The 25,449-nt window shown below is 39.8% G+C and overlaps 1 protein-coding gene across 12 annotated transcripts in view; it reads left to right on the forward strand.

Annotated features, from left to right (window-relative positions):
• The window catches only part of Graf (GTPase regulator associated with FAK), a 60,467-nt gene that overhangs the window by 16,518 nt on the left and 18,500 nt on the right, over window positions 1–25,449 (forward strand). For 7 of the 12 annotated variants that reach the window (XM_022069725.2, XM_022069727.2, XM_022069730.2 and 4 more), the window contains 6 exons: window positions 1,582–1,739; window positions 10,453–10,524; window positions 11,327–11,428; window positions 18,829–18,939; window positions 20,439–20,543; window positions 21,852–21,926. In XM_022069725.2, coding sequence (XP_021925417.1) covers window positions 1,582–1,739; window positions 10,453–10,524; window positions 11,327–11,428; window positions 18,829–18,939; window positions 20,439–20,543; window positions 21,852–21,926 — 623 coding nt within the window. Of the gene's footprint in view, window positions 1–1,581; window positions 1,740–10,452; window positions 10,525–11,326; window positions 11,429–16,919; window positions 17,559–18,828; window positions 18,940–20,438; window positions 20,544–21,851; window positions 21,927–25,449 lie in introns of those variants that run through there. The other 5 variants (XM_022069726.2, XM_087347641.1, XM_087347637.1 and 2 more) reach the window with 3 other exon arrangements.

Genomic DNA, 25,449 nt, shown 5'->3' on the forward strand with positions numbered 1-25,449 from the left:
CACACAGCCTTCTGTATTGCAACAATTATTAGTCAGTAGAAGATTATTACAACGAATACTGTAATCATGGATATTCTCCAGTGGTTTCTTGACATTCGTGTGCTCTACCCGAAATATGTTCATTTAATTGTGATGTGTGTGGTGATCTCAATTTGGTTTCCTTCCAGTATAAAACATATGCTCTTGTTTAAAATCTTGTCATATTTTGTGCGATAAATCTGCAAAATTAAACTAGTACCAGGAGATCATAATATATGCACGCAGAATTTTGATTCGGGAACGTCATAAAATCTTGGTAAACTTTCATGTAAGTGGGGGTCATAGTATTTTAATAGCGCTTCTGTAAATTCTCTAGATTTGTTCAGGGAAGATTCTACATGGGAACAATATATGCTTTCACGGCGAATTGACTTAATAAAATCCTCTCGGGCTATCAGCAGTGTCAAATGGTTAAGACTCGGAGACGTTTCAGTGACTTTGTACATTGAAGCCGTAATTCTTATAACGCACTCCAGTTATGTTGTGCGAACCGACGCGTTTACGATTAATATTTCCACTCTAAACATACGTATATATTTTTTTTTCAACAGTAGTAACCAACACGATTAAAATAACAATTCATATGTTGAACACATTACGTTGTGCATCCGAAGTATATGATATTTAATTACGCACTGGGACATTTTATCTTTAACATAATCGTGACATTACCGATTCTCGGACCACAGTTTGAAAGACACTTTTGTATGTAATACAGCTTTAGAAGTGTTTTCTTTTCTCGTGTCACTTATCCGACGTCATTTGTTGTCTGGTGTGAAGTAGTAGCTTCCAGATTTTAAATGTTAAAGGGTTAGTGAGTTATTTTAAGACGGACGGCTGGAATAGTGAATATGGCTGCCTTCTGGTTTGTAGCGCCGCGTAGTCGGTTGGAAGTTTACCAACATATCAGAGGTTCTTGCTGTCTCCATCATCAGGGCGATGAGAACGCCGGATAACCTGACGCCACAACCCAGAAGATGGCCATCTTCGTAGTCATCGTCGAGAGAACCTCAGATCCTACTAGGATGGAATGGTTTCCAAAGCACAGTAGTGTGTGAAGTCACGCTTCACTTACGGATATTTGCGAAATAGTAAATATTTCTGTCTTTTAATCTTGTTGGCAGAATGACTTTGCTGTGTACCCCCCCCCCCCCCCCATTTCTAGAAAATATGGGTAAACTGTTTACCCTGACTTAAATGTTTAAACATTATCTTATCTTCTCGCTGCTGTTATATGCACCAGCATCAGGTATTCGTAATAATAATGGACATCCTTTACCTGATGATGGTGCGCAAAGAAAGGATCGAAACATGTTACAGAAAATTGTTCGTTCATACAAAATATGTTGATGTATGTAAAAATATAAATATAATAATTTCAGGCAACTTGTTTGCATTTCTCTTTTATCAGAATTATTATTAACAATTCTGTATGTACAGGACATATGCAAATCTAATGTAACTAAATAATCCCTTGTATTTAACGCCTACCTAATCGGTTGTCGGCCAAGGTAATTAATTGTTAGCTGTTTGTGTTTGCAGATCTGTCTCGGGCGCAACGTACGTTGTCCAACAGCCTTGTGAAGTTTAACTTCGAATGTATTGGCACCTCGCAGACAGACGATGAGGTAGGGATATCCGTTTCCCTGAAAGAGTTCGGTCGCCTCATCGCCAATATTGAGGATCAGCGAGACATGATGGTAAGTAACCAGAGCAAGTGAGGAGCGCTTATCGATTGTTCAAACATCATTGAGTGTGTCAGTTGACTGTCAGTAGATGCCAATATGCGTCTGTCAACCATTTAACACTGCGCCAGAACCCAGAAGGACAATCATCATTATTGTCACCGCCCCGAACATCTCAAAACAATGCAGTGTACGGCCAAAAATGTGATTTATTACATTTAGAACTGTGGGTGTTCAGTAAATTAATGTAAATTGCAAATGATCTATGAAAAATCACGAAAGAAGCGTTTGGGAACAAGTTAAGAAATATACGCTTAGTGTAACAATTTTGTCGCGTTAGCGAAAATTTGACCCTTGCGGATGGCGCCAGTAGCATGAGTGTTGTTTGGGGTCATTGACATTTGACCTCGCGCCGTGGTGTCTGCGTCACTGCCACTGGCTCCCAAACTGTGATCTTTCCCCCAGATTTAATAGAGTGTTCAGAGAAATGGATTGTTCCTTGCACATTTTAATACCCTAATGGAGCTACGGTTCGCCACGGTGGTCTAGCTGTCAGAACGCTGGCCTTGTAAGCCTGGGGTCCCGGGTTCAATTCCCGGTGGTGCTCAAATTTATAACTTGTGTTGGGCAAGGCCGTGGTCTAGGCATCACGGAGTTTTCCTCCGGAGGCTTCCCCGGTTTCTCCGTGGCATTCCAACAATTACTCCACTCACACACAGAAGAAGGCAATGGCAAACCACTTCTGGATCATCTGCCAAGAACGTATATGAACAGATCCCAGTCCGAGAAAAGGATGGAAGGATCCTGTTCATATGGACCTGTCCTCAGACAGAACACTACAAATAAAAAAAATAATGGAGCTACAGCCGTTGTGTACCGAAGTGGCATTTGAATCTGGGGCGTATAGGAGAGTACATTTAATTACAGTATTTATTACATCAGAATCCGATGAATTAGTCTAATGACGTAAGAAGAAAAAAGCGAAGAAATTCCAATTCTCTACGCTTCAACGATGGATTTCTAGTATACCGATGGTCGAACTATGTGGCGTGTTAGCGACAACAGAATGAGGTCAAACAGTATTTGTGATCTTATATTAAATGACGTTAAAATTTATCCGGTTTAAATGAAGATTTAAATGAATTTCTCGACACCAAATTTAATTAAAATCAGTTAGTCCGTTGCCGGGTTGTTTGATGCTTGGATACTGAATGGACGGAGCGATTTTAATGGGATCTCTTGCGAACGCGTATAAAATGAGTATGATGTTGAACTACGTATGCTTTATGTCGTGTACAGGTGGGATAGTTTGGGTTTCCCTGGATCGTTAAGTCCATCATTAAGAGACGTGATGGAATGTGTAGCCGTCAGATGCCACACTCGTCTTCGTGACTGGGGTCTCTCAACTTGAACGCATGTCTGTTGCCGATGGTACATATGAGAGACTAGGCAGTTGACCCTATGAAGCCCAGTGGCAACTATACGTACCACTGTGCATTTTTCTACAGAGTGTACATGTATGATTCTCAGAATAATCAGCTGTTTTTTTTAAAAAATTAAACGGCATTGACTAATTAATTTTTGTAATAGAGACGCGTTGTTTTCTTTGCGGTAAGAACTGGGTTTTTGAATTTTGTGGTTTTCCGATTTACCATTTAAGCGATAAAGAATGAGTGGGATATGGCGACATTTGGCTTTATTGTCCATCGTAGTAACTTGGAGTTCTCACCGAGTAAACAGAAAACCGTCGGGCTTCTATTAACCATTTTAAATCACAGCGTTAATAAAATGGACCAACAGCTTTAACATTTACTAATTCTATTTTTTTTTTCCACTGAGTGTATGTAGACTATGCATTGGAATGATTCTTAGAATAAACAGAGATCCTTTCCTTCTTAGACGGCATTAACCAGATGAGCTCTGTAATGGACACGCGTTGGGCTTGAAATAAGAAACTGTATTTTTAAATATTTACATGATCTGCATGCTTCAGATGGTGAAGTAATTTAAGAATCGGTTAAAGTTAGCAGATATAAAAAATAATCGTGAATGTGTTTATTACTCGATACAGGGTTGTAGCATTTTGTGCGTTCTTTAAAAAAGTGTATAAAATTACCGCAACGCGTAAGGCAAGGCCACGCCACATTACAATAAGGCTCGCGGGCCTCACAAAATACCCCTGAACTAGAGGGTTATAAAGCAGAAAATTACCAGTACCATGACGGGGTGTGATTGTTCGTCACAGAGAAAAGCACGTGCCTAATCTCAGTTGTCCTGTAACGTGCAATTTTGTCAAACACGAAGTAGGGCGGGGTGGTTATTTTCCTCCGTTTTACTGAGGGCAAATGTCCGCTCTTGACAGTAACTGCAAGTCGAAATTTCGTGATTATTTGTCATGGCTTGTGCGAGTGAATGAACTAGCTCCTGTTCGCACCCTCACTTCGTCTTCGAAACTGTTTTGGGTGGATTTTAATAAACGTGTCAGTTCTGAAATATTTAGGCATCGCACAATTTACACTCTAATTTCAGGACTCGGAATGCTCGGTAAATGCGATAGTTACGTGATGTCGAAACGCGCATATTTTTTTCTCCATTTGTTCCGTGTCCGTGGGCATTAATGCGCAGAACTTGTCATGCAGGAAATGAACCTAGAGAGGCGAGATGGTCCGTTAGGAGCCGTGGATATCCCTGACAAGGCTGTTTACAGATGACGCGATCTCTCGACATCAGGTGGTCGGTTAATTATCTATCGCACTTATACAATTATTATCTTAATAGTTATGGCCTGTTAACGTCTCTGAACGAGCGAAGGAGATGCGAGACCCGCGAAAGGTGGAAGGAACAGAAGTAAAGGAATAAGTAGTACGAGGAGGAGGTGGAATAAAACCAGAAGTAATTCGTGCTTTTGGCTGACATCTTAAGAAAATTTCGATTTTGCAATATGGGACAGTAAGCAGTACGTAGGCCCTAAATTATGTGAAGTTCCTTATTCCTGTTTATTGTAAAAACGTGAGAATGTCACGGAAATAAAGCTTGTGCTTACGGAGAAAGTTTTGGAAGCAAGAAGGCGAGTTCCAGAAGGATAAAGCAAGTGTAAAGTTGTCAGGTCACTGGGCATCTGAGCTGGACTCCACCCGAGGGAACTAGGTGAAATGATGAACATCTTGAAAAAATGTGGAACGAACTGGAAATACTGATTCTTCAGCAAGCGATGATTTTGCGTCTTAGCCCAAAAACAAAAATGTCTGCATGTGCGTGTTCTTGCCCGGATTACGCATTCTCGTGTCTTGTCACCTGCGATCATACCTTTTCATTTTACCAAAGCAGGCGTAGTTGCCCAGATGCCTTCGTTTTGTATTTGTGTAGAATTATATAACCCACGTCGACGAAGAGTTCCAGTGCAGTTGGGATATAGGTCAGAAGGTCGTTTTCGGCGATGACTGAGTTGGGATTCACATTCGGGTAGGCGAAGCGTAGGGGAACGAGGTCTGCTAACCGTTCTCTACTCCGATTGGACGCTGGCTCCATTGCTGACGTCTCGTGAGGATTTAATAAGTGTTTAGTTGGCAGAATTTTATTATGCTAGCAATACGTCAGATTACACTGGATTATTCAGTTTTGCATTTCATAATTTTGAGGATATGTTGTATGATCACCCGGTTGGAAAATTCTTTACCAGTGTGGTTTTTTGGTTTAATGATCGGCTGTGGTTTGTTATGATTTCGGATGCCGGGAGGTTGGTCATTTACGGGAAAGAAGAGAAGGAAATATTTATGATAAGACTTCGGGTATGAAGGTTGATAAGAAATGTATCTTGTAGTCTTAAAATAAAGAAGGGACCACCACAGTGGTCTAGTTATTTGGGGAAATAAACTAATATTCAGATTTGTTCGAGATTGATTCCTACTGTCTCCACTGATCTTAAAACAACAGATTAATAAAAATTTATTATGACAAATGTTCGCTAAATTTGGAAGTAAAACCAGCTCCCGAAACGTCGTCTTGTTTATTAAATATACCTGACAGTGAGCAATTTCGAACGTAGAAAAGGTATTATCTATTTGAAGTCTGTTATTATTTATAAGACTTCGAGCGAGGACAAGGAGGAATCGAGTGGCGCCGAAATTGACCCCGGCGTAAAACGAAGTATCAGTTTTGCTGAGGTGTCGGGTGTCTTGCAGAAAACCGCAGCAAGTAGTTTCCGGCGCAGATCGTGTGTCCTGTCGATGAAGTTCTGCGCAGGACGTCTGATCAGAATGAAGTAACTCGTTTCTCAAGCTGCATCGATTGAAAAGCTTTTATGTATCAGCCTCCAGGCGCTCTATGCTCCGGGCTTTAGCGGCCGGAGCGCGAAGCAAACCCCCTCACATACCATCTCGTGCCGTGGAGCTGTATCTTCACACCCCCGACGTCTTCATCCTTAATTAGACTGTCTTTACATTGAAACGTAGTGTTCTAGCAGTTTTCCTTAATTTCGATGTATTAGGAAAACCTGAAAAGAAAAGATAATTTGGGAAACCTAAGTGAAAATGGGAGGATAATAATAAAACGACCTTTAATAAGATGTGAGAAACCTCTTGACTAGCCGAGGGAGTGCTAGTTCCTCAGGAAGAAATTGGCTGTGTACAGTTTGTTAGTAGCTGTAATGTGGCGTCGGTTGAAGACGTTGAGTGTGTGTCTGAATTTCGGAAGGTACGTGGATCGCATTTTGGGGGCATTCATTCCGATTTTAAGTCTTCTCGCCACCATTGCCGTGCACTGCTTGTATTCCGAAGGTACCTAGCCCGAATGTCGATTGGGAAATATCTTAAGTCGTCATTATCATGAATGTTGTCTGTCTCATCGTCCTAATAACAAGCTTTCTAAACGTCGTGTGTAAAAAGTACTTCAGGCACTGGGCATTTTGGGTTCATGCATTAAGTCAGCCGTTACCACGAACCTTTGGAAAAATCGTTATTTGGGAGAGGTCGGTTTTCGTCACTAGTTTTTGCTATCGAATTTGTCCCACGTTTGGAAAGCACTGGCGTATATATGGATTTATTTATATTAAAGTTGACAGAGGCGATGCATTGTATATGTGAAATTAAAAGGAACGCTTTTGGAAAGTCTGTTTGCTTCGAAGTGGGGCACAACTTTGAAAGTGGCCGTACAAATTCGACTGAAGAACGAACAAAAAGCCTGTTGTGTTGTCTGGCTTTAACTTGCGTCGATTCATCATCGCTGAATATAACTACTTTTGCTGTGTGGAGGAGTGTAACTCGTTTTCCAATTGAATCGCATTGCCTGTGTTACTGCACTATCTCAGCATTTGACAAAGTGGGTCGCTTGTGTGGCTGCTACGTGCTGCATACAGTTCATTGTACAATTTCCAGTTTTAAGTTTAGGGCGTGTTCTCATTGGCTTAGCAATCTGGGATCCCGGGTTCGAATCTTGCCCAAGGCGTGGATGTTTGTCTTCGTCGATGTGCGTTATTCTGTCCTGAGTATGCAGGGGCCTTGTGTTGGGCTGACCATTTGTTGAAAGAACCCTGAAATAAAGCAGGCCACAAGGCCGAATTTTTAAACGTTGAAAATGAATTTCAGATTATAATCTAATGAAAATACAAGTGTCTAAAAACTTATTACAATGGGGTTGCGTGATTTTATTATTTATTTAAACTTTATTTTTTAGCTCGGGCTATGTAGCATCGCGATGATTAATGAATTGTAAAAAAGGAATGTGGAAGGAGGCGATCTTGGCCTCATTTAAGGAACTATCCCATAATTTATCTGGACGCGGATGGTCACGAAAAACCTTTTTTTGGGAATAGCCAGTACCCCGGTCGAGATTTGAACTAGGAACCTCACGGAAAGGAAACAGTGACGCAGAAATTGTGAGGTCACAGTCATTTTTATCTGCTGTAAATCGAGTTATTGTACGTGTGCGGATGCTTGCAGTCGGAGAATAATTATGGCTACTGAGATGCACTATGAAGCGAACTTTTATGAGACTCTACTCACGTTCCGTGTTCGAATTCTGCGCATACCTGTTCTAGTGCGAGATACAATGGGACATACTAATATCTCTGCCTTTATTTCAGGCGCTTGTAGGAATGTATTCAATATTCCTGTCATGATGTTCTATTGCCATAGTGTCATCGTACAACATTGTCTTTCTGCCAAGTAGAGCGATGTTAATCTGGTGACATAATCTTCGTTGGCTTTAGTGAATACAGTCCACTAAAAAATACGACAGCAAATTCAAATGTGTAATTTGTGTGTAATCAAAATTGAATTCATAAAGAAATTAAGAACAAATTCAATTCGAGGACAACTTGTTACCCCTCAGTTCTGGATAATTTGTCTTCCTAACTAACTGACTTTAAAAAAATAAACTAGCCTTTAAATTCCAGTGGTAACTATATGTACCACCTGCTTAAGTAATTACTCTCTTTATTTTGAATATATGGGTTTCGTATCGTTCTCAATGTAAACAGGCATTATTTCTTTAAAATCATTAACTAAATGATCTTTGTAACGGAGAAGTGTTGTGTTTTCTTTGCGGTAAGAACTGAATATTTGTACGTGATGTATATAAACTTCGGCCTAAGTTGCTGCGAAAACCTCAAATCTTACCGTGCGTACAGAAATGTGAAAATTCCTAAACATCTCTCTCGAGATCTGCTCGCTACAGGTTGAATACTTCGGTATTTGTTTCGCCGGTCAATTGGATCGGCTGTGTGCGTGTCTCAAACAAAACCTGTCCTATCACGACGCCCCCTTCATTTCGTGTAGACCGTTGTTACAATGATATGTTCAGCAATACTGTCAAGGTTAGTATTATGATGGTACCTTAAAATAAGTCATGGCCGCATCCTCTCCCCATTCATTTAACACCTTTGTTGTTAGTTCTGCAACAGAACTTTACACAAATGACGTCAAACCTCTGATAATAGCCCACAGCGTAAGAACGTAGCGTCGTCCATGAGGAATGTTCTTTTAATATTCACTACATTAATAAGTGGTAAGGAAATCAAAGTATGAAATCCATTTTACTTAGTACCGTTGAAAAATCTTCTCCTTCCTGTGGCTCTGCAACCCAGTGTGGGTTTTGGCCGCCTTTTGACTCTGGAGATGGCTCCCCTGCTGTGGACTGTAGAAACCCTGTCTCACCCCAAGCACTTTGATCTTCTTATGGAGAGCCTGATTTCCTTTGGGCCTATTAATCCTGCTTCTGGCTACAGTGATCCCAACCTGCTTGCGGTATTTTTCAAGTCATCCGTTTGTGAAAGTTGTCGTGTGTAATGGTGTCATCAGTTTCTCTAATATCCTCTCAGCTTTCTGAGATGTAATATAAAATTATAAACGGTAAGATTGGTGAAATTGGTGTCTCACGTCAAAGGAAGAACCGATTAATGAATTTGAAGTTCTTACGTCTCTGAATATGTCAGTGCTGGTATTCTCGGTTGTAACGCCGTGTGAACTTACTGACTCCCATCTTCGGGGCTGAATATTCACAACCCAGAAGGCTAACCCCGGAGGATGGAGGCAGTGTGTTGCTCTTAATCGTTGGTATCTGCCAACAAGTCCACACGCCGTCACCAGAAGACCAACATTGACAGTAGATAAGGGTGTTTGAGAACAGGGAAGGAAAGATAATATTTGGATCAAAGATAGAGGAAGGGAATGGAGAATGATATGCCTTCGTAATTTGTGCTCGTAACAAGAATTTAACAGTGGCGGACATGAGCGTTTCATTTTGCACGCAGTGGGAGAAATACAACATTTGGGGTGAAAATCCTGAAGGAAATATCGCATGGAAGACCTGAGCTGACAAGGTGGTAGGCACTCGGCTGGTCAGGAACTGCCCTCTTTGGTGTAACTCGAATATTAGGTACCGAGTTGACAAGAGTCCGCCATTAGATCCTTTCCTGAGCCAGCAAGATCCTCTGAAACGTCGGTTAATATCTCCCAAACTACACGGTGCAACATACTGGAAGACAGTCAGTCATCTCATGTGGTATTCTTCTTGAAAACATGTGGTGACTTCGCTTTGTCCATCGGTAAAAAGCACACAAAAGTGTCCTGAGGGCGTCGAATCCGTCTTGTCAGAATCCCCTGAATCCGTCTTTTCAGAATCCCCTGATCGAAACCTATCTTCTGGTGCGGCTAAATTTGACCACGTGCGGAACGGACCTGCAGGGGCGATCGTGAGGAGGAAGTGGCGGGCCGCCATTCGCCCACAGCGATCGACTGCAACCTTGGGCTCCGGCTCACAGTATCCGCGTTATGTAATCCTTTGGTCACAGTCATGTAACAGGGATGGAAAACCACCTGTTCCCAAGGTCTGTTGTCTGTTTTCACTGCCAGAACCCGAGCAGGTTTGTATAATCAGATGAAAATTATGTTCAACATTTGAAGTTGTCATGTTCGCATTATTACCACACTACAGAGCACGCTACTTGTGAGCTACTGTTCCAAAGTAGTCTCGTAGAAGTTTAAGAACGTTTCAGAGGTCCTTGCCCACCTCCTGACTCGTCGCCCTGATGATGGAATAGGCAGATTACTCTGAGACGTCGGTAAACTTATACCAGACTTACCACCTTCATGCTCTTCGACACAAATTCATTGCTGTGGTGTGCAAGAGATTTCAGTAATCAATTATCGTTCCTGCTCCAGATTCTTTTGTGCTCACTGTTCTACATCCGTGTTATCTTTCTGTTCTGACTGATGATTTGTTTCTTCTGCAGCTGGACCGTGCATATGACCAGATTATTCTTCCATTGGAGAACTTCCGCAAAGAACACATCGGTGGAGTGAAGGTCAGTTTGAACTTTCGCACTGACTGTTTTGGACAAGATGGCTATTTTCTGTGGTACATCACCGTATAGTGTGGTAGATATCGACCAGTGTTTCGGATAAACTTATTGCTTCCATCTTCAGGGCTGAAACTCTTAAGTTTTTCAGCCCTGAATGTGGAGGGTTTTTTTATAATGCCAAATAACATGCCGTTCCTTGAAATCCATTTTTGGTTTTAAATTTGATGACAGATTAACAATGGAGGCAGATATAAAATACTGTGCGATGATTGATCACAGACGTATTCAGTCTTCAGCTCTGAAATGTATGCAGAATGTTCCTCGAAATGGCGGTCAATATCCGCCAGACTGCTCAGTGCAACATTCTACAGGGTGATTCAAAAGTCTCCATACACAGGGAAAATGGTCACTTTTTCACAAAACATGCTCTACATGGTTGCCATTCCTTTAAATAAAAAGATGCGTCTGTCCCACTCATGGTGAACTCGCGTTAACACATCTGGTGTTTTGCGCCCAGTTGCATTTACGTGATTTCCCTGTGTACGAGGACTTTTGAATCATCCTGTAGTACATAGAAGATGGCCTGCTAGTTGCGGAGTGCCTATTAAAGTAATTTCCTAACTTGCTGCTGCTACGAGATCGGCAGACACGTACGAAGATTGTCCCGGAACTTCCACGAGTGTTTCTGCATGTGACTTGTATGTTTCGGTTGGGTTCTAATGCTCTGCAAGAGAATGCACGCTCTAACGCCGAAGAGTTCTTTTTTGAGTGAATTAATTTTAAGAGACTGTTCTCTTGTATGCAGGAAGGCAAGAAAAAGTTTGAGAAGCAGACGGCCAAGTTCTGTATGAGTCAAGAACGCTATCTGAATCTCTCCACCAAGAAACAGGATGCTGTTCTCAAAGAGGTACGTGCAGACATTTGGTACTTGTATTCACAAAGTTTGTCGCTTCGTAACTGACTCTTGAGAATTCGGATTTTTTTTTCAGCGTCGAAGTACGCGCGGAAGTGAAAGCTGTTGGTTGTTACGGTGACCTAACTTGCACAGAAAACTGGTATTCTGGGACTCCAATATACTAAAAACCACAGAAACAATTTATTTTTTGAAGTATCTCGCATTTCCAAGGCTAGGCAGGGTATATTACGAGATTAATCCGAAAATAATATCTAAGTCTTCGATCGTAAATTGTCATTTTTAATAGCATTTGTAAAGAACGCCTTTGGTGGTACAGTGTACGGTCTTGAGTGTACGAAAGAGTTTCCTGTTGTCCTTTTTACTTCTGATGTTATTTGCGTTGTACATTCCTCTTTTTATATCAGCTTGGTATCTGCATTACTATTATGATATCGTTCATTGTCTGCTGTATTGATTTCGGTATATTTTCATGCCGACGTGTGTATCAAATGTACCTCAGAAAGCTGATAGTGTCAAACGTAATTGTGATGTAATGAATGAGCGATTGTCAGAAATATTTACAGCATCGCTAGACGGTCGATATCTAATTTAAGTCAAAAGGTGAAGAATGCGTTATTAAACTCGCAGAGAAAAATAATCTGACGTTAGTGTGAAAGGTCGAACATAAAATACATCCCCAAAGCAGTTGAATATCAAAAAACATGACTTCGGGGAAAAGAAAAATCTGTAGACCAGGGTTCTTATCCCGCTTCTCGCCGATGTCTTTCGCGCGGTCCTGGTAAATTGTAATATTTTGTAACTGTATGATGAATATTCACATGGTTTCAGATGACTGGGTTTATGAATTCCGTCAGTATTTGGCAGGAAATATCGCTGGCAGCAACTGTTTAGCTTGATAAAACGTCAAATTAAGATCTAACACGCATCTTACTGGAGGGATGCATGGAAATCACCATAACAAAAATTAAATCTGACATTGAAAGATTGCTCAAGCAAAAACCGATGGAAAATGTCTCACAAGTGATCGATTTCCTTAAAGAAAAACTGCATTGAATTAGTGGGATTTAATGTGAGGATGTCTTCTGGGTTGTAACGCCGTCTACTTGTACGAGACTGCACGGCGCTACAACCCAGAAGACAGCCATCTTTAATATTGAGTTACATGAGAACCAATTTGCAGCAGGACGAGACATAATTTAGTATAATTTTAAAAATTGCCATGGCGTTTCGATAATTTGTTTTTATTTATAATCCTTGTGGTGGGTAAGTTGATGACGAAGGCGAATGTGGCCGTGAGTCTTGCAGAGGTTGAGAATCCCTGCCTGAGACAGTCTCTGAACGTAACTGTGATGTGGAGACTCGACCATTTTAAAAAAAACATATAAAGAACCGTTGTATACTACCTGTCTCGCGTACATGTCGGAGAAGTTGCCGCTCTGGCACGGCTCTAGAAATCGAACTCAAGGCAAGCCTCAGAATTAGAACAGAACTTGGACGACAGCTCGCTCTTAATCTGTCTTCCTTGACACCATTAGCCTGGAGTAGATAATGCCTGCTTGTCTTCGTAGACACGATAATTACAACAGATTGCAATTGTGACGTAGGGCCCAACGCATGTAGACCGTGATGTGCGGGAATTTGTTCACTCAACTACGTTGTACTTTGCTAGAATTTACTTTATGAGATATGGCCACGCCTTTATGTCTAGAAGTTTATTTTGAGTCATCCTGTTGGTTTAGTTAGTATCCATATGATAATCAGTTATGGTATTTCTGGTTGTTTTCCGCCAACAAAAATAAGTAAAATTAGCTTCATTATACCGAAATATTTAGTGACAGCGTTGGAAAGTTTTAACAATTTTGTTTAAATAGTAACGTGAATTTAAACAAAAGCAAAATTATTCTTATAATTTCTTCAGAAGATTACTTATCAGCCATTGAGGGTTTATTACAACAATTTCAGTTTAATCAGAAAGGTTGGCGTCTTATGTAACGCAGTTACGTTACAGATAATGAGAAGTTTTACGTCATATTACAGTGCACAGTCATAACCCAGTGCACCTGACGTGTTAGATTTTTTTAAATAATTTACAGTCGTGAGATTTTTAACCAACACATATTTATACACACACACTCCAGATTCTCAATAATAAGAAATATGTAAATAAAATAACTAAACTTAATAATATGTTGTGGTAATTAGTTTTTGCACATCTTATCGTAGGATTCGACATTTATATGAATCCATAAACCATTTTATGTCAAATTTTGCACAAGAATAATTATTTTTCTTTTCTTGCTTTGTCGGTTGTAAGAGGAAATGCATTGTGAAAGGGTTTCTTCTGTGTGCCCCACTTAGCTACTTATCGATCGAGTTTACTCGGCGGTAACGTGTCTGACTCTCATTCTAGAAGTACACGTTTCGAATCCTGAGCAGAGGTAGTGTGTCCAAACCGCGGATTTTGTAAATGTGACTGTCTTCTTCGATACTGGCGGCGTATAGTCTGGTAGAAATTTTACAGACGTTTCAGAGATGCTTACTGCCTTCATCATCAAGGCGATGTTTATGTAAAATTTAATTCAAGTCCCTAAAATGCGTTTTTAACTTTATTCACAGGTGACTGTGCATTTTAATATCGTGGTGAAAACTTTTGTGATATTAATGCTCACGAAGTTAAGCATTTATTGCTTCAGAAATTCCTCCTCTACTAACTAACTAACTAGATGGCTTACCGAACCCGAAGGTTCATCACCGAATTAACCAAAGCCCTCCACCGGACCCTGTCCTGGGCCAACAAAATCCAGTTTCCTTCAACTCCTATCTCGGATAGATCCCGCCTGAGATTATCCTCCCATCTACGTCTAGGTCTCCCCAGCGGTCTCTTCCCTTCAGGTTTCCCAACCAGTACCCGGTGCACACCTCTTGTCCCATCCATGCGCGCTACATGTCCCGCCCATCTCACTCTTCTCGACTTAATCACCCTCACAATACTGGGGGAGGAGTACAGATTTTTAAGCTCATCATTATGCAGTTTTCTCCACGCCCCATCGTCTTCCCTCTTAGGCCCAAATATCCTCCTCAACACCCGATTCTCAAACACCTGCAATCTGTGTTCCTCCCTCTGAGTGAGAGACCATGTACTACGTTATAATAAATACGCAATCACCGATAGTTTCAAACATTGCGATGGTAGTGTTGCAGTTGAATGCAGCTGTTTCTGACAGACTGCACGTGTCTAACAAACCACGTCATAGATAAGGAGTTAGTTACTGTAACTTTTGGGTTTAGTATTTGAATAACGTCAGGGAAGCATTTCTATCGATAGGCTTCATCAGTTCCTCAACTTCCGGTTTGTATTTCAAACTTTCTCTTTGTTAAATCAGCACACTGTTCGCATGATAGCCGCGAAGAGAGATGCATTTTATAGTACCTTGAACACAATGTTCACCTTTTTTTGTGATGTTTGAGGTTATCGCGGAGGTGGACGATCTGAAGATGGAGGCGGCATATTCCTCAGAAAAGTTTAAACGTATTACGAGTCCGCACGGAGTCAAAACGTTATTACTCCCATTTTGCGGTGGTAATTTCATTCAGATTTCCAGCTGTGTTAAATATCAGTAAACTGCATTAAAGTTCCCGTTGTATGTTGACTGTAGATAGTAAGAATTTGATATGAGATGGGAGTGGCCACTTGAACGACTTTTTTTGCGAAGATTAAGGAAATCACAAAAAGAAAAGCTCAGACTTGACCGAGATTCGATAAGATTCACGATTTTTTAAATCTTTTGACGTGGAGAAAATGAATGAGTTTATAGTAACTGGTAGTGGATTAACGAATAATTACATGTGAGCTAGAGCCAGTTTGACCACGCTATTTGAAGCCATTCTGGTGTTGGACAACGCTACAGACTGACTTGATATGCCCATTAAAAAGTTTTTAATAAGTTGTCTCGCGTGGTGCTGGCTGATAAAACCTAAATTATTCAGAACTGTGATCGTGTCATTTAAACTTTAACTGAATCCGATAGACATCCGACTAATACTTTTGTGTGTAAGTCTTTACTTCGAAATAGACCGTTTTTGGATGAATAGAGGGTTATCTGGTGTGTGCAGAATTTGTTTCCCTGACTGCTGCACGTCCATTCATTTTCCTGTCCACCGGTTTCCCCTGTCCCCACGTTTTAATTGAAGTTGGCACCCCACAGGCCCTTTGTGGTCTCCCCCACATTCCTCTCTGCATGGCGTAGTGTCTCATTACCGCTCGTCGCTGGGTGTGTTTTATAATTAGTCGTGTGCTTTAGTCGCGAAGCTGCAGAAATGCCGTGTTTGTCGGTCCTTCCGTCAAACCGTTTGTAACAAATGGAGAAGCACAGAAGTGTTTTAATGAAATTGTGTGTTGGGTATAATTATTAAAATTTGTTGACACCCTCCAATTTTGGCTCAGATTACGATAATTATTGTTTCGTGTTTGTTATCTACTGACAGTTCGTTAATTTATTTTATTATTATTTAGTGTTCTGTCTGACGACAGGTCCATATGAACAGGATCCTTCCATCCTTTTCTCGGACTGGGACCTGTTCATATACGTTCTTGGCAGATGATCCAGAAGTGGTTTGCCATTGCCTTCTTCTGTGTGTGAATGGAGTAATTGTTGGGATGCCACGGAGAAACCGGGGAAGCCCCCGGAGGAAAACTCCGTGTTGCCTAGACCACGGCCTTGCCCAACACAAGTTATAAATTCGGGAATCGAACCCGAGACCCCAGGATTACAAGGCCAGCGTTCTACAGGGCTTCAAATACGTATATCGAATTTAAGGTCATGAAATTAAGCGGACATTCAGGAAATGTAGGTTATCATTCAGCTTAAAATCCTTGTCTTCTGTTTTGTACGGGTGTGAAACTTAGACTGTTATCCTAAGGAAAGAATTTTCGATTCAGCGTATTTGGGAACAGGACATTTGGACCTAAAATGGAGTAAGTGACAGGAGGAAATTGTGTCATGAGGAGCTTCATAATCTATACTCTTTACCCGATATCATTAAGGTCACCACACCGAAGATGATGAGATGATAAATGAGCTCAGAATTTTAGTCGGGAATTCTGAACGGCAGATACCTGTTTGGAGTCCTTCGCATACATAAGACGGCAGTATTAAAACGTATGTTAAAATAGGTGGGATATGACACCATCAATTAGGTTCATTTAGCTCATAATAGGGTCCCAGTGACGGGTTCTTGAAAACACGTTTGTTAATTGTCGGTTTCCGTAAGAACGAGTTGAGCGACTGTTAGCTTCTCAAGGACTCTGCCCCATGGAATTCTGCAATTTTTGCAACGGAGAGCGTGACTTCTGCGGAATGTATACCCCCCACCCACATCCATCTGTTCTTTGCCTGATGTTAGTGCGTGTACTTATTGATCCTGACGCTACCACGTGGGAGAGTGCGCGAACCGTGTCCGCCACCCCTTCTCCAGGCTGCCAGCCATCTTATAAATGCAAACAGACGTTTCTCATTCATTTGTCCATACCTTCTGATGAAGTATTTGCGACAGTGTTGTTCGTACCGTGGTTGTTACGTGTGGTTCGTGTCTAACATCTGTCAGGATATTTTAAGTGCCATATCGTTGAAGACGTGCCTGGGTGATACGATACTGTAGAGTGTCTAGTGGAATCGATTAACGAACTCCAAGTATCAAAATTGTATCGCTGTGGTCGTGGTATTTCATAGTGACCTATTTCTGAATAATTTTTAACGAACATGAGTTTCCTGTTCATGTAACTGATACATTTTTTTTTAATCTGAGACATTTTCTTTTTCATTGGACAGTGTTACTCAGCTAATTTGTAATACACCTTTTTGCGTTCTGTGTTATTGGGAAATGCTTTTCCCTTCGCTCATTTTACGTTTCTCTTATACAGTCTATGAGAAATGATATCTTAATTAGACCTCTGGGTCGCATCTCCGAGAGGTCCAGAAGAAAACAATTCGTTTTGTATGCATCATTGCCTTGTGCTTTTCTGAGATGTGAACAACTGCTCGTGTCTGGTGTCACAAGTAGTTCGTACTTGAAGACCGAATCGTAATGGTAGTTTCCTATGACGTCAGCGAAGTCGGAAATGGTAGGTAACGGGATTAAGACATTTTCTTTACGTGAAAATAATGATTAGCCCAGAGTATCCAGTCGTTTTTGTAATAGATTCTCGTCTGATATTTTTACGATAGTGTACAGAATTTTGGTCGGAGGACCTCTTGAAGGTTTATGGGCTGGGACTTCTGGGTTGTGACGTCGCTTGTCGTGTAAGAGGTTACGAAATGTACACGATGTGACCCTGTCTGTTCTACAGAGGGAAGTGACGTAGTTCAGATAATGATGAATGTTCGTTACGTCAGCATTAAAGCGTAAATGGATTCTATTTGCAACATGTGTCGTGCATTCATGCACCAGTGGGAAATTTAAACACCGTTTTCATACTTTTCTCGCCAGTTGGCAGAGGATGTAAGAAAAGACGTAATAAGTTTCGTACTTTACATGATGAGAGCTGAAATATATCCCCAATAACAGTTTCAACGTGATATGAATTATATGCAAAGACATCGTAGTTTTAAGTAATGTAATATTGGTTACTACATTTACGACGATATTCACAGATGATAAGACACAAATGGGTTGCTATGACGACGTAAACGTATATTCTGATTTATACGTGTTTATATATCGGTAACTTGTAATTGTGTTTTCCGTCCATCATATGACATTCTCAGAACAACTTGAGTAATGCCATTGATTCGAGGTTGCTATTCGATATGGTGAAACATGTTTGCTTCCGGTAATTTCTGCTTGTCAAACACGAAGAACCACAGTCAAGATAACCTGTCTCTGGGTAGAGGTTCGAAAGCATTGCCTCCTGAATACGAAGCAGAAGTCTTTCTTGTGTTTCTGAGGAACATTGCTTCTTCAAAGTAGTGTATAAAAGTTATAAGAAAACGGGAATGAGAGTACGAACTGGAAAGTAATTTGAATAAAAATGGAGTACAAGAAGTATATAGCAAATTTCAAAACTGATTTATTATGAGAATATAAAGTGATTTATGTAGAAGTCATAACACAGCACTAGAATCGAAGAAGTATTTGAACAGATAGGGGCTTAGCACAAATAAAAATCATTGAATGTCAATGGATATAATCTGTGGTACAGAACCAAAGTTCTTGTATTTGTGTCAATTTGATTCAGAGTTAATGGCACACAAATTTCTAATGTCGAAGAAGTTAATTTGCTACTCAAATAATTAACTTTCTGCTTCTTTGCATATGTACTGAACATCTCTGAAGCTATGCATATAGTTGAACATTTGTGTGAAGTACCGTAAGTTTTTATTATTGCCTTACAGGCAGATGCAACACTCATAATGGAGCAGCGCCATTTTGTCCGTGCCAGCCTCGAATATGTCTTCCTGCTGCAGGAGGTGCAAGAAAGGAAGAAGTTTGAATTTGTTGAAACTGTAAGTGTTATAATGTGCAGAAATTCCTTTTACTCAATGAGTTTGAGTTACATTTATTTTTTAATACATTGAAATGGTTTGATACTCCATATTGGGGATTAGAAAATTTACTCATAGTGGAACTATAACGATTATTTATTATCTTCCAGATACCTCTTGAAAACTTAACAGCATATTAATTTATGAAAGGTATTTTACCATATTGCGTAGTAATTTTTTCTGGAAATACATGGAGTAAGAAAAGAGTCATTACATATAGATAAATATGATAATATCCATTACAGGTTTGTAAAAATAGAATTGGAAATAAATGATTTATGATAGTAAAGAAAATTAGTTCTTAGTTTTCAGTACTTATCTCCAGGCTGTTTAATGTCTGTAACCATAGGCCTACATATGATTAATATTTAATCTTAATTTCTAAACTCAATACTGTCCAATTAATTCTCTATTCTCGTGGCCATTTCTCATGTTTACAGCTGCATTTCCACAGTATGCACATAATTATTTTTGTTTCAGAACACATTGGTGTATTATTTTTATTATTTTATCATTAAACATACATTTTAACAAAAACAAAAAGTCTGTTGAAAACTGAAACCAATTTTCTTACATGTTTCTTTTGCAAAGCTGATGGAAGGCTTAATGAGGTATGATTTGTAAAATGATATGACCATCATCCTGTAGCAGCATTTTATGTTTTGTCGTAAACATGAATCACAAATGTGACTAAATTCTGTATTTGAGAATGAAGTCTAATTTGGTGTTTGACCCCTTCCTGTCCCTTTGGGTTTTGATATAAACACATTCCGCTGTAGTTTCCCGTTTCATTTTTATGTAAAGTTTTCATTGTATATGATTTGTTTCTTTCATTATTGTTTTCACCTAATTCACATGTAAGTTACTCATTTTATGTAATTCTATGTTCCCTACATAAGTGTTTTCTATTTGGGAGATCTCCCCCAGACAAGGTGCAGTGGAAACTGAACATCCAGTTGTGAGAGAATGAGGGATGATGGCTTCTGTTGTTGCACCCAACTTTTACAATTCCCTTCCTTAAGCCAGTGACCAACAGCAAGCAGCTCATGAAAGTCACCTAAATGACACATTGTAGACTACAATCTGACGTAGTTGGTGTGGTGCTGACTGAATAGTTACGGTATCTTACATTGTATAACCCCTTTAAATCTGCCTTCATTTCTCCTGCTTATGAGATATATATGCAGATATATTGAAAAATTATTTTTATTTATTTTATCTGAGTTTTGAAGCAAAACAATTATAACTGTCAATTTTGAGGCTCCGAAATACACATCATGAACTTTCTTACACACATGTTCCAACTTCAACACTGAACAAATAGGTGTGACAAAAATGCAGTTCGTCCGTTACCTACTATTCATAAATTTCTTTGAGCATAATTTAAAAATTCATACTAATAAATTATAGTTGTATGAGAGCAGAGCATGCGAGCATTGAACTGTGTGTTTATGTCCTAGCTCCTGGGATTTATGTATGGTTGGCTCACCTTCTACCACCAGGGCCATGAAGTAGCCAACGAGTTCAAGCCATACATGCGGGAACTTCAGTTCAAGATCCAAAAGGTAATGGTTTACAGGCAAATGTTCTGTTTAGTGTGTGCTAAAGAGTGGAGTGAGAAGTAGTATTTAGCATGATTTATAAATTAGGTAATGAAATGTAACATTTGATTGGCACAGTCTGAAGAACAAGAATATCTCTGGGGTTTAGAATGGATAGTAAAAAAGTAAAGCCATCCCGCTACATGCCATGTGGGTCACTTGTGGGGAGAGGAGGTATAGCTTCTACTCATTCTTGACCTCGGCACTAGATGGGGTGAGTGGTCAGCATCACGCTCCAGCCGTGCGTTACTCCCGGGAAAGAACCCTGGTAGCCATTGAATAGGAGGCTGGGTGGGCCCCAGAGCTGGATTTGATGCAGAGGCTAGACGAAAAATCCTCTGCCCCACATCGGGATCGAACCTCAGTCGTCCAGCACGTAGCTAGTTACTATATTGACTGAGCTATCCTTTCTCCAAATATTGTTATGGATAATGAGACATGAAGATGAGGTGCAAAATGCATACAGTACAATGGAGAGTCTGAAGGGATGAGACTTCTTCAGAGTATATGCATAGATGGGATATAATATTAAAATAGATCTTAAAATCAAAGAATCTGAGAATGTGGTCTGGGCTCATCGGACTTGGGATAGGGACCAGTAGCAGGTTTTAATGAACATAGTATTGGACTTTTAGATTTCATAAAATATATTGTAGTATGAACAATATAATCGATACAGGGAAAGGCAGTGACTGCATTTCTGGGCAAATGAAGACGTGGAAGCAGTTTTTAAACGGTCTGTAGTTGCTCAGAATTTTCAAGTTCATAGTTCATGTATCTTTTGGGATCCTGTTGGTTGTTCATTGCTTTATAGCTTTTGTTAAAAGGAAATTGTAACTGTTTACAAAGAAATCATCTGACACTGCAAGAAAAAATATACTATAACTTTTGACTTGAACATACTGAAAATGCAAAATCCTATGATTTCTTGGTATTACACTAATCTTTGTGCAATACTTTGTGATTAAATTCTAATTCTAATGATGTATCTCCAGAAGCATTTGTACAATTTTAACACATCATGATACTAATCTTTCTCCTTTTGAGTGGCACTTACAGAACAGTATGAGGTAAAGAGAATTGTTTTATTGAATTGTGAATCCTTTTGCATTAGATTTGGAAATGTGTTTGGATAATATGCATCACTAAATTACTAAAAACATTGTAATTATTAGATCTATGTGTTGTGCTGTATTGGTTTTGTTGTGTTTGCTGAGCCATTCTGTGTTTTGCCAATGCATGCTGCTGACACCGCTGTTGCTGCTGCTACAGACAAGAGAAAACTTTAATGCAACCCGCGACAAGACAGAGTCCCTTATGAAGAAGATGCTAGAGGTGCGTCAAACGGTAAATACTTAAGTGGAACTGGTGATATTTCATGTACTTTTTGAATGATGTTTGTAGGATAGACATTAAGAGTGATCCAAGATATTTTATACTGGTAACAGGCTACGTTACGTAATTGAGCATTTGTGTTTGCATTTAAATTATTAATGGTGATAGTAAGGTGGAATGTGGATTATGAATATGAAGTTCTGGTTGAGAAGTCAAACTCCATCTGATACAGTCTGAGCTGAGTTTGTTTCTCAAATTTAATTAACTACTGGGAACATTGTCTGCAAAATGTCTCTTATTTTTGTTCCATGTTTTTATTTAAATTTGTCAGAATAATAATATGTGGCCTGACCAAAAGCTTGAGACAATTAAACTAGTCATTAGTACTTCACAAATGCCAGTATCTTATATTAAATAATATGATTTAAATCCCTTTTATTTGTTGCCCATCACTGTTTTTTTAAAAAGGTATGGTTTCTTGCCTACATGGAATTTGTGATATCCTGAGCTGCACTAGAACATTTTAGCAGAGTATTTTCCCCTCCCTCCCTCTTATTCTTCATCCCAGCAGACATCACTCTCATTCAGTCTGCTTGACATGCTTTGCAGACATTAGATATCTTGGACAGTAGGCACAGCACAATTAAATTACATATGAATTATTAACCTTCTCGAAGGTATCACCACCTTGTCGAAGGCAATCTGCCGGGTGAGGAGGCTTGCGTGCTCAAATGACCCTTAGGGCTATGCCGGCCTGAGCTTCGGCTCATGGTAGGGTCACCCAAGCCGGACAGGTCTAAGGAGATGCGCTAGACTAAGAGTGATACCCTGGTCCTCCAGGTTGGGGGTTGGGTGTAGGGCTAACAACCTTTCACCTTTAAAAAAAAATATGTGTTACGAACAAATCAACCAAGCCTCGGATCAGGACGGACTCTTTGGCACGACCACGGCAATTGAAAAAGGACATGAGATTTGGTACCTGGAACATTAGGAGCCTCTATAGGGCTGGGGCACTGAAATCAGTGTGTAGGGAATTAGGGAATTATAAGTTAGACTTAGTGGCAGTGCAGGAAGTGCGATGGGAGGGGGAGGGCACGATCCCAGTGGACAATTTTACATTTTTCTATGGAAAGGGGAATGACAATCATCAGCTAGGGACGGGTTTTTTTGTTCATAGCAGAATTAGGGCAGCAGTTAAGAGAGTAGAATTTGTTAGTGACAGGTTGTCTTACGTAATTTTGGAAGGACGTTGGTGCGACATCATTGTCCTTAATGTTCATGCCCCAACTGAAGACAAAAGCGATGATATCAAGGATAGCTTTTATGAAGAATTGGAATCAGTATTTGATACATTTGGCAAGTATCACATGAAAATTCTGCTAGGAGATTTCAATGCAAAAATTGGGAGGGAGGATGTCTTCAAACCCACAATAGGCAGCGAGAGTCTCCATGCACTTAGTAATGATAATGGCGTCAGAGCAGTGACCTTCGCTACGTCAAAAGATTTAATTGTAAAAAGTACAAAATTTCCACACCGTGATGTTCATAAATACACTTGGACTTCCCCAGATGGCAGAACACACAATCAAATAGATCATGTTTTAGTAGATAAGAGAAGGCAGACAAATGTAATTGATGTGAGATCATTCAGAGGAGCAGATTGCGACACTGATCATTATCTGGTGGTAGCAAAAGTGAGGGAGCGGCTTTCAGTAAGTAGACGAACTAAACAAAATTTTGACACAGAAAGATTTGATTTGAAAAAATTAAGTGAGGGAGAGGCAAAGGAACAATATCAAGTTGAAATTTCGAATAGGTTTCAAATTTTAGAGACAAATGAGGATAATGAAAGTGTGGACATCAACAGGGAGTGGGAAAATGTCAGAAACTGCATCAAAATTTCAGCAAAAGAGAAACTAGGATACTACAGGAGAAAGCAAAATAAACCGTGGTTTGATGAAGAATGTTCAAAATTAATAGATCGAAGGAAGCAAACAAAATTTCAATGGTTGCAGAACCCAAACAAAACAAATGCGGATAATCTATGTAACGTGAGACGTGAGGCTAGTAGAACCTTTAGGACTAAGAAAAGGGAATACCTGAAGGGCAAAATTGCTGAACTTGAGACAAATAATAAGGAAAAAAACATCAGAGACCTGTACAGAGGCATTAATAACTTTAAGAAAGGATATCAACCCCAGACTAATTTGGTAAAGGATGATAGTGGCAATTTGCTTGCAGATCCAATAAAAATTGTGAATAGGTGGAAAAATTTCTTTAGCGAGCTCTTAAATGTTCATAATACTGGTGATATTAGACAGATTAAAATGCATACAGCTGAACTGTTGGTGCCAGAACCTAGCTTAGATGAAGTGGAACTAGCCATTGGGAAGTTGAAAAGTTATAAATCTCCAGGAATTGATCAGATTCCGGCCGAATTAATTAAAGCAGGTGGCAAAGGGTTGCATATGAGGATCCATAAGCTTATTCAGTTAATTTGGGATAAGGAAGAGATGCCACATCAATGGAAGGAATCCATAATTATTCCTATTTATAAGAAGGGGGACAAGACTGAGTGTGGTAATTACCGAGGAATATCGCTGCTATCAACCTCATACAAAATTCTATCCAACATTCTTTTGGCAAGATTAACCCCATATGCGAATGAAACTATTGGGGATCATCAGTGTGGGTTCAGACGAAACAGATCAACGATTGATCAGATCTTTTGCATTCGTCAGATACTAGAGAAAAAATGGGAGTTCGGTGGGACTGTACATCAGTTATTTATAGATTTCAAAAAAGCCTATGACTCTGTGAAGAGAGAAGTGCTATATAATATTCTTATTGAATTTGGTATACCAAAGAAGCTAGTGGGTCTAATAAAAATGTGCTTAAATGAAACCTGCAGCAAAATTCGAGTAGGTAAATATGTATCTGAGACATTCCTCATCAAGAACGGTCTAAAACAAGGAGATGCTTTGTCTCCCTTGCTCTTTAACTTTGCGCTAGAATACGCCATCAGGAAGGTCCAAGGTAGGCAGGAGGGTTTGCAATTGAACGGGACACATCAGCTATTGGCATATGCTGATGATGTTAATTTATTGGGGGACGATATAAATACAATAAAGAGGAACGCAGAAGTTTTACTAGAGGCTGGTAGACAAGTGGGGCTGGAAGTAAATTCAGAAAAAACTAAGTACATGTTAGTATCTCGTCATCAGAAGACAGGCGGGCAAAATTATCTTAGGGTAGCTAATAAATCCTTTGAAAGGGTTACAAAGTTCAAATATTTGGGAACAACAATAACAAATCAAAATGATACTTGTGAGGAAGTTAGGAGGAGACTAAATTCCGGAAATGCTTGCTACTTCTCAGTCCAAAATATTTTGTCTTCCCGTCTGATTTCTAAGAACCTGAAAATTAAAGTATACAAAACAATAATCTTGCCTGTTGTTTTGTATGGGTGCGAAACATGGTCTCTCACTCAGAGGGAGGAACACAGATTGCAGGTGTTTGAGAATCGGGTGTTGAG

The sequence above is a fragment of the Zootermopsis nevadensis genome, unplaced genomic scaffold (genome assembly GCF_977971745.1).
Source record: "Zootermopsis nevadensis isolate Lab colony 2312 unplaced genomic scaffold, Znev_1.0 Znev_ptg000012l, whole genome shotgun sequence".
Lineage (NCBI taxonomy): Eukaryota > Metazoa > Arthropoda > Insecta > Blattodea > Termopsidae > Zootermopsis > Zootermopsis nevadensis.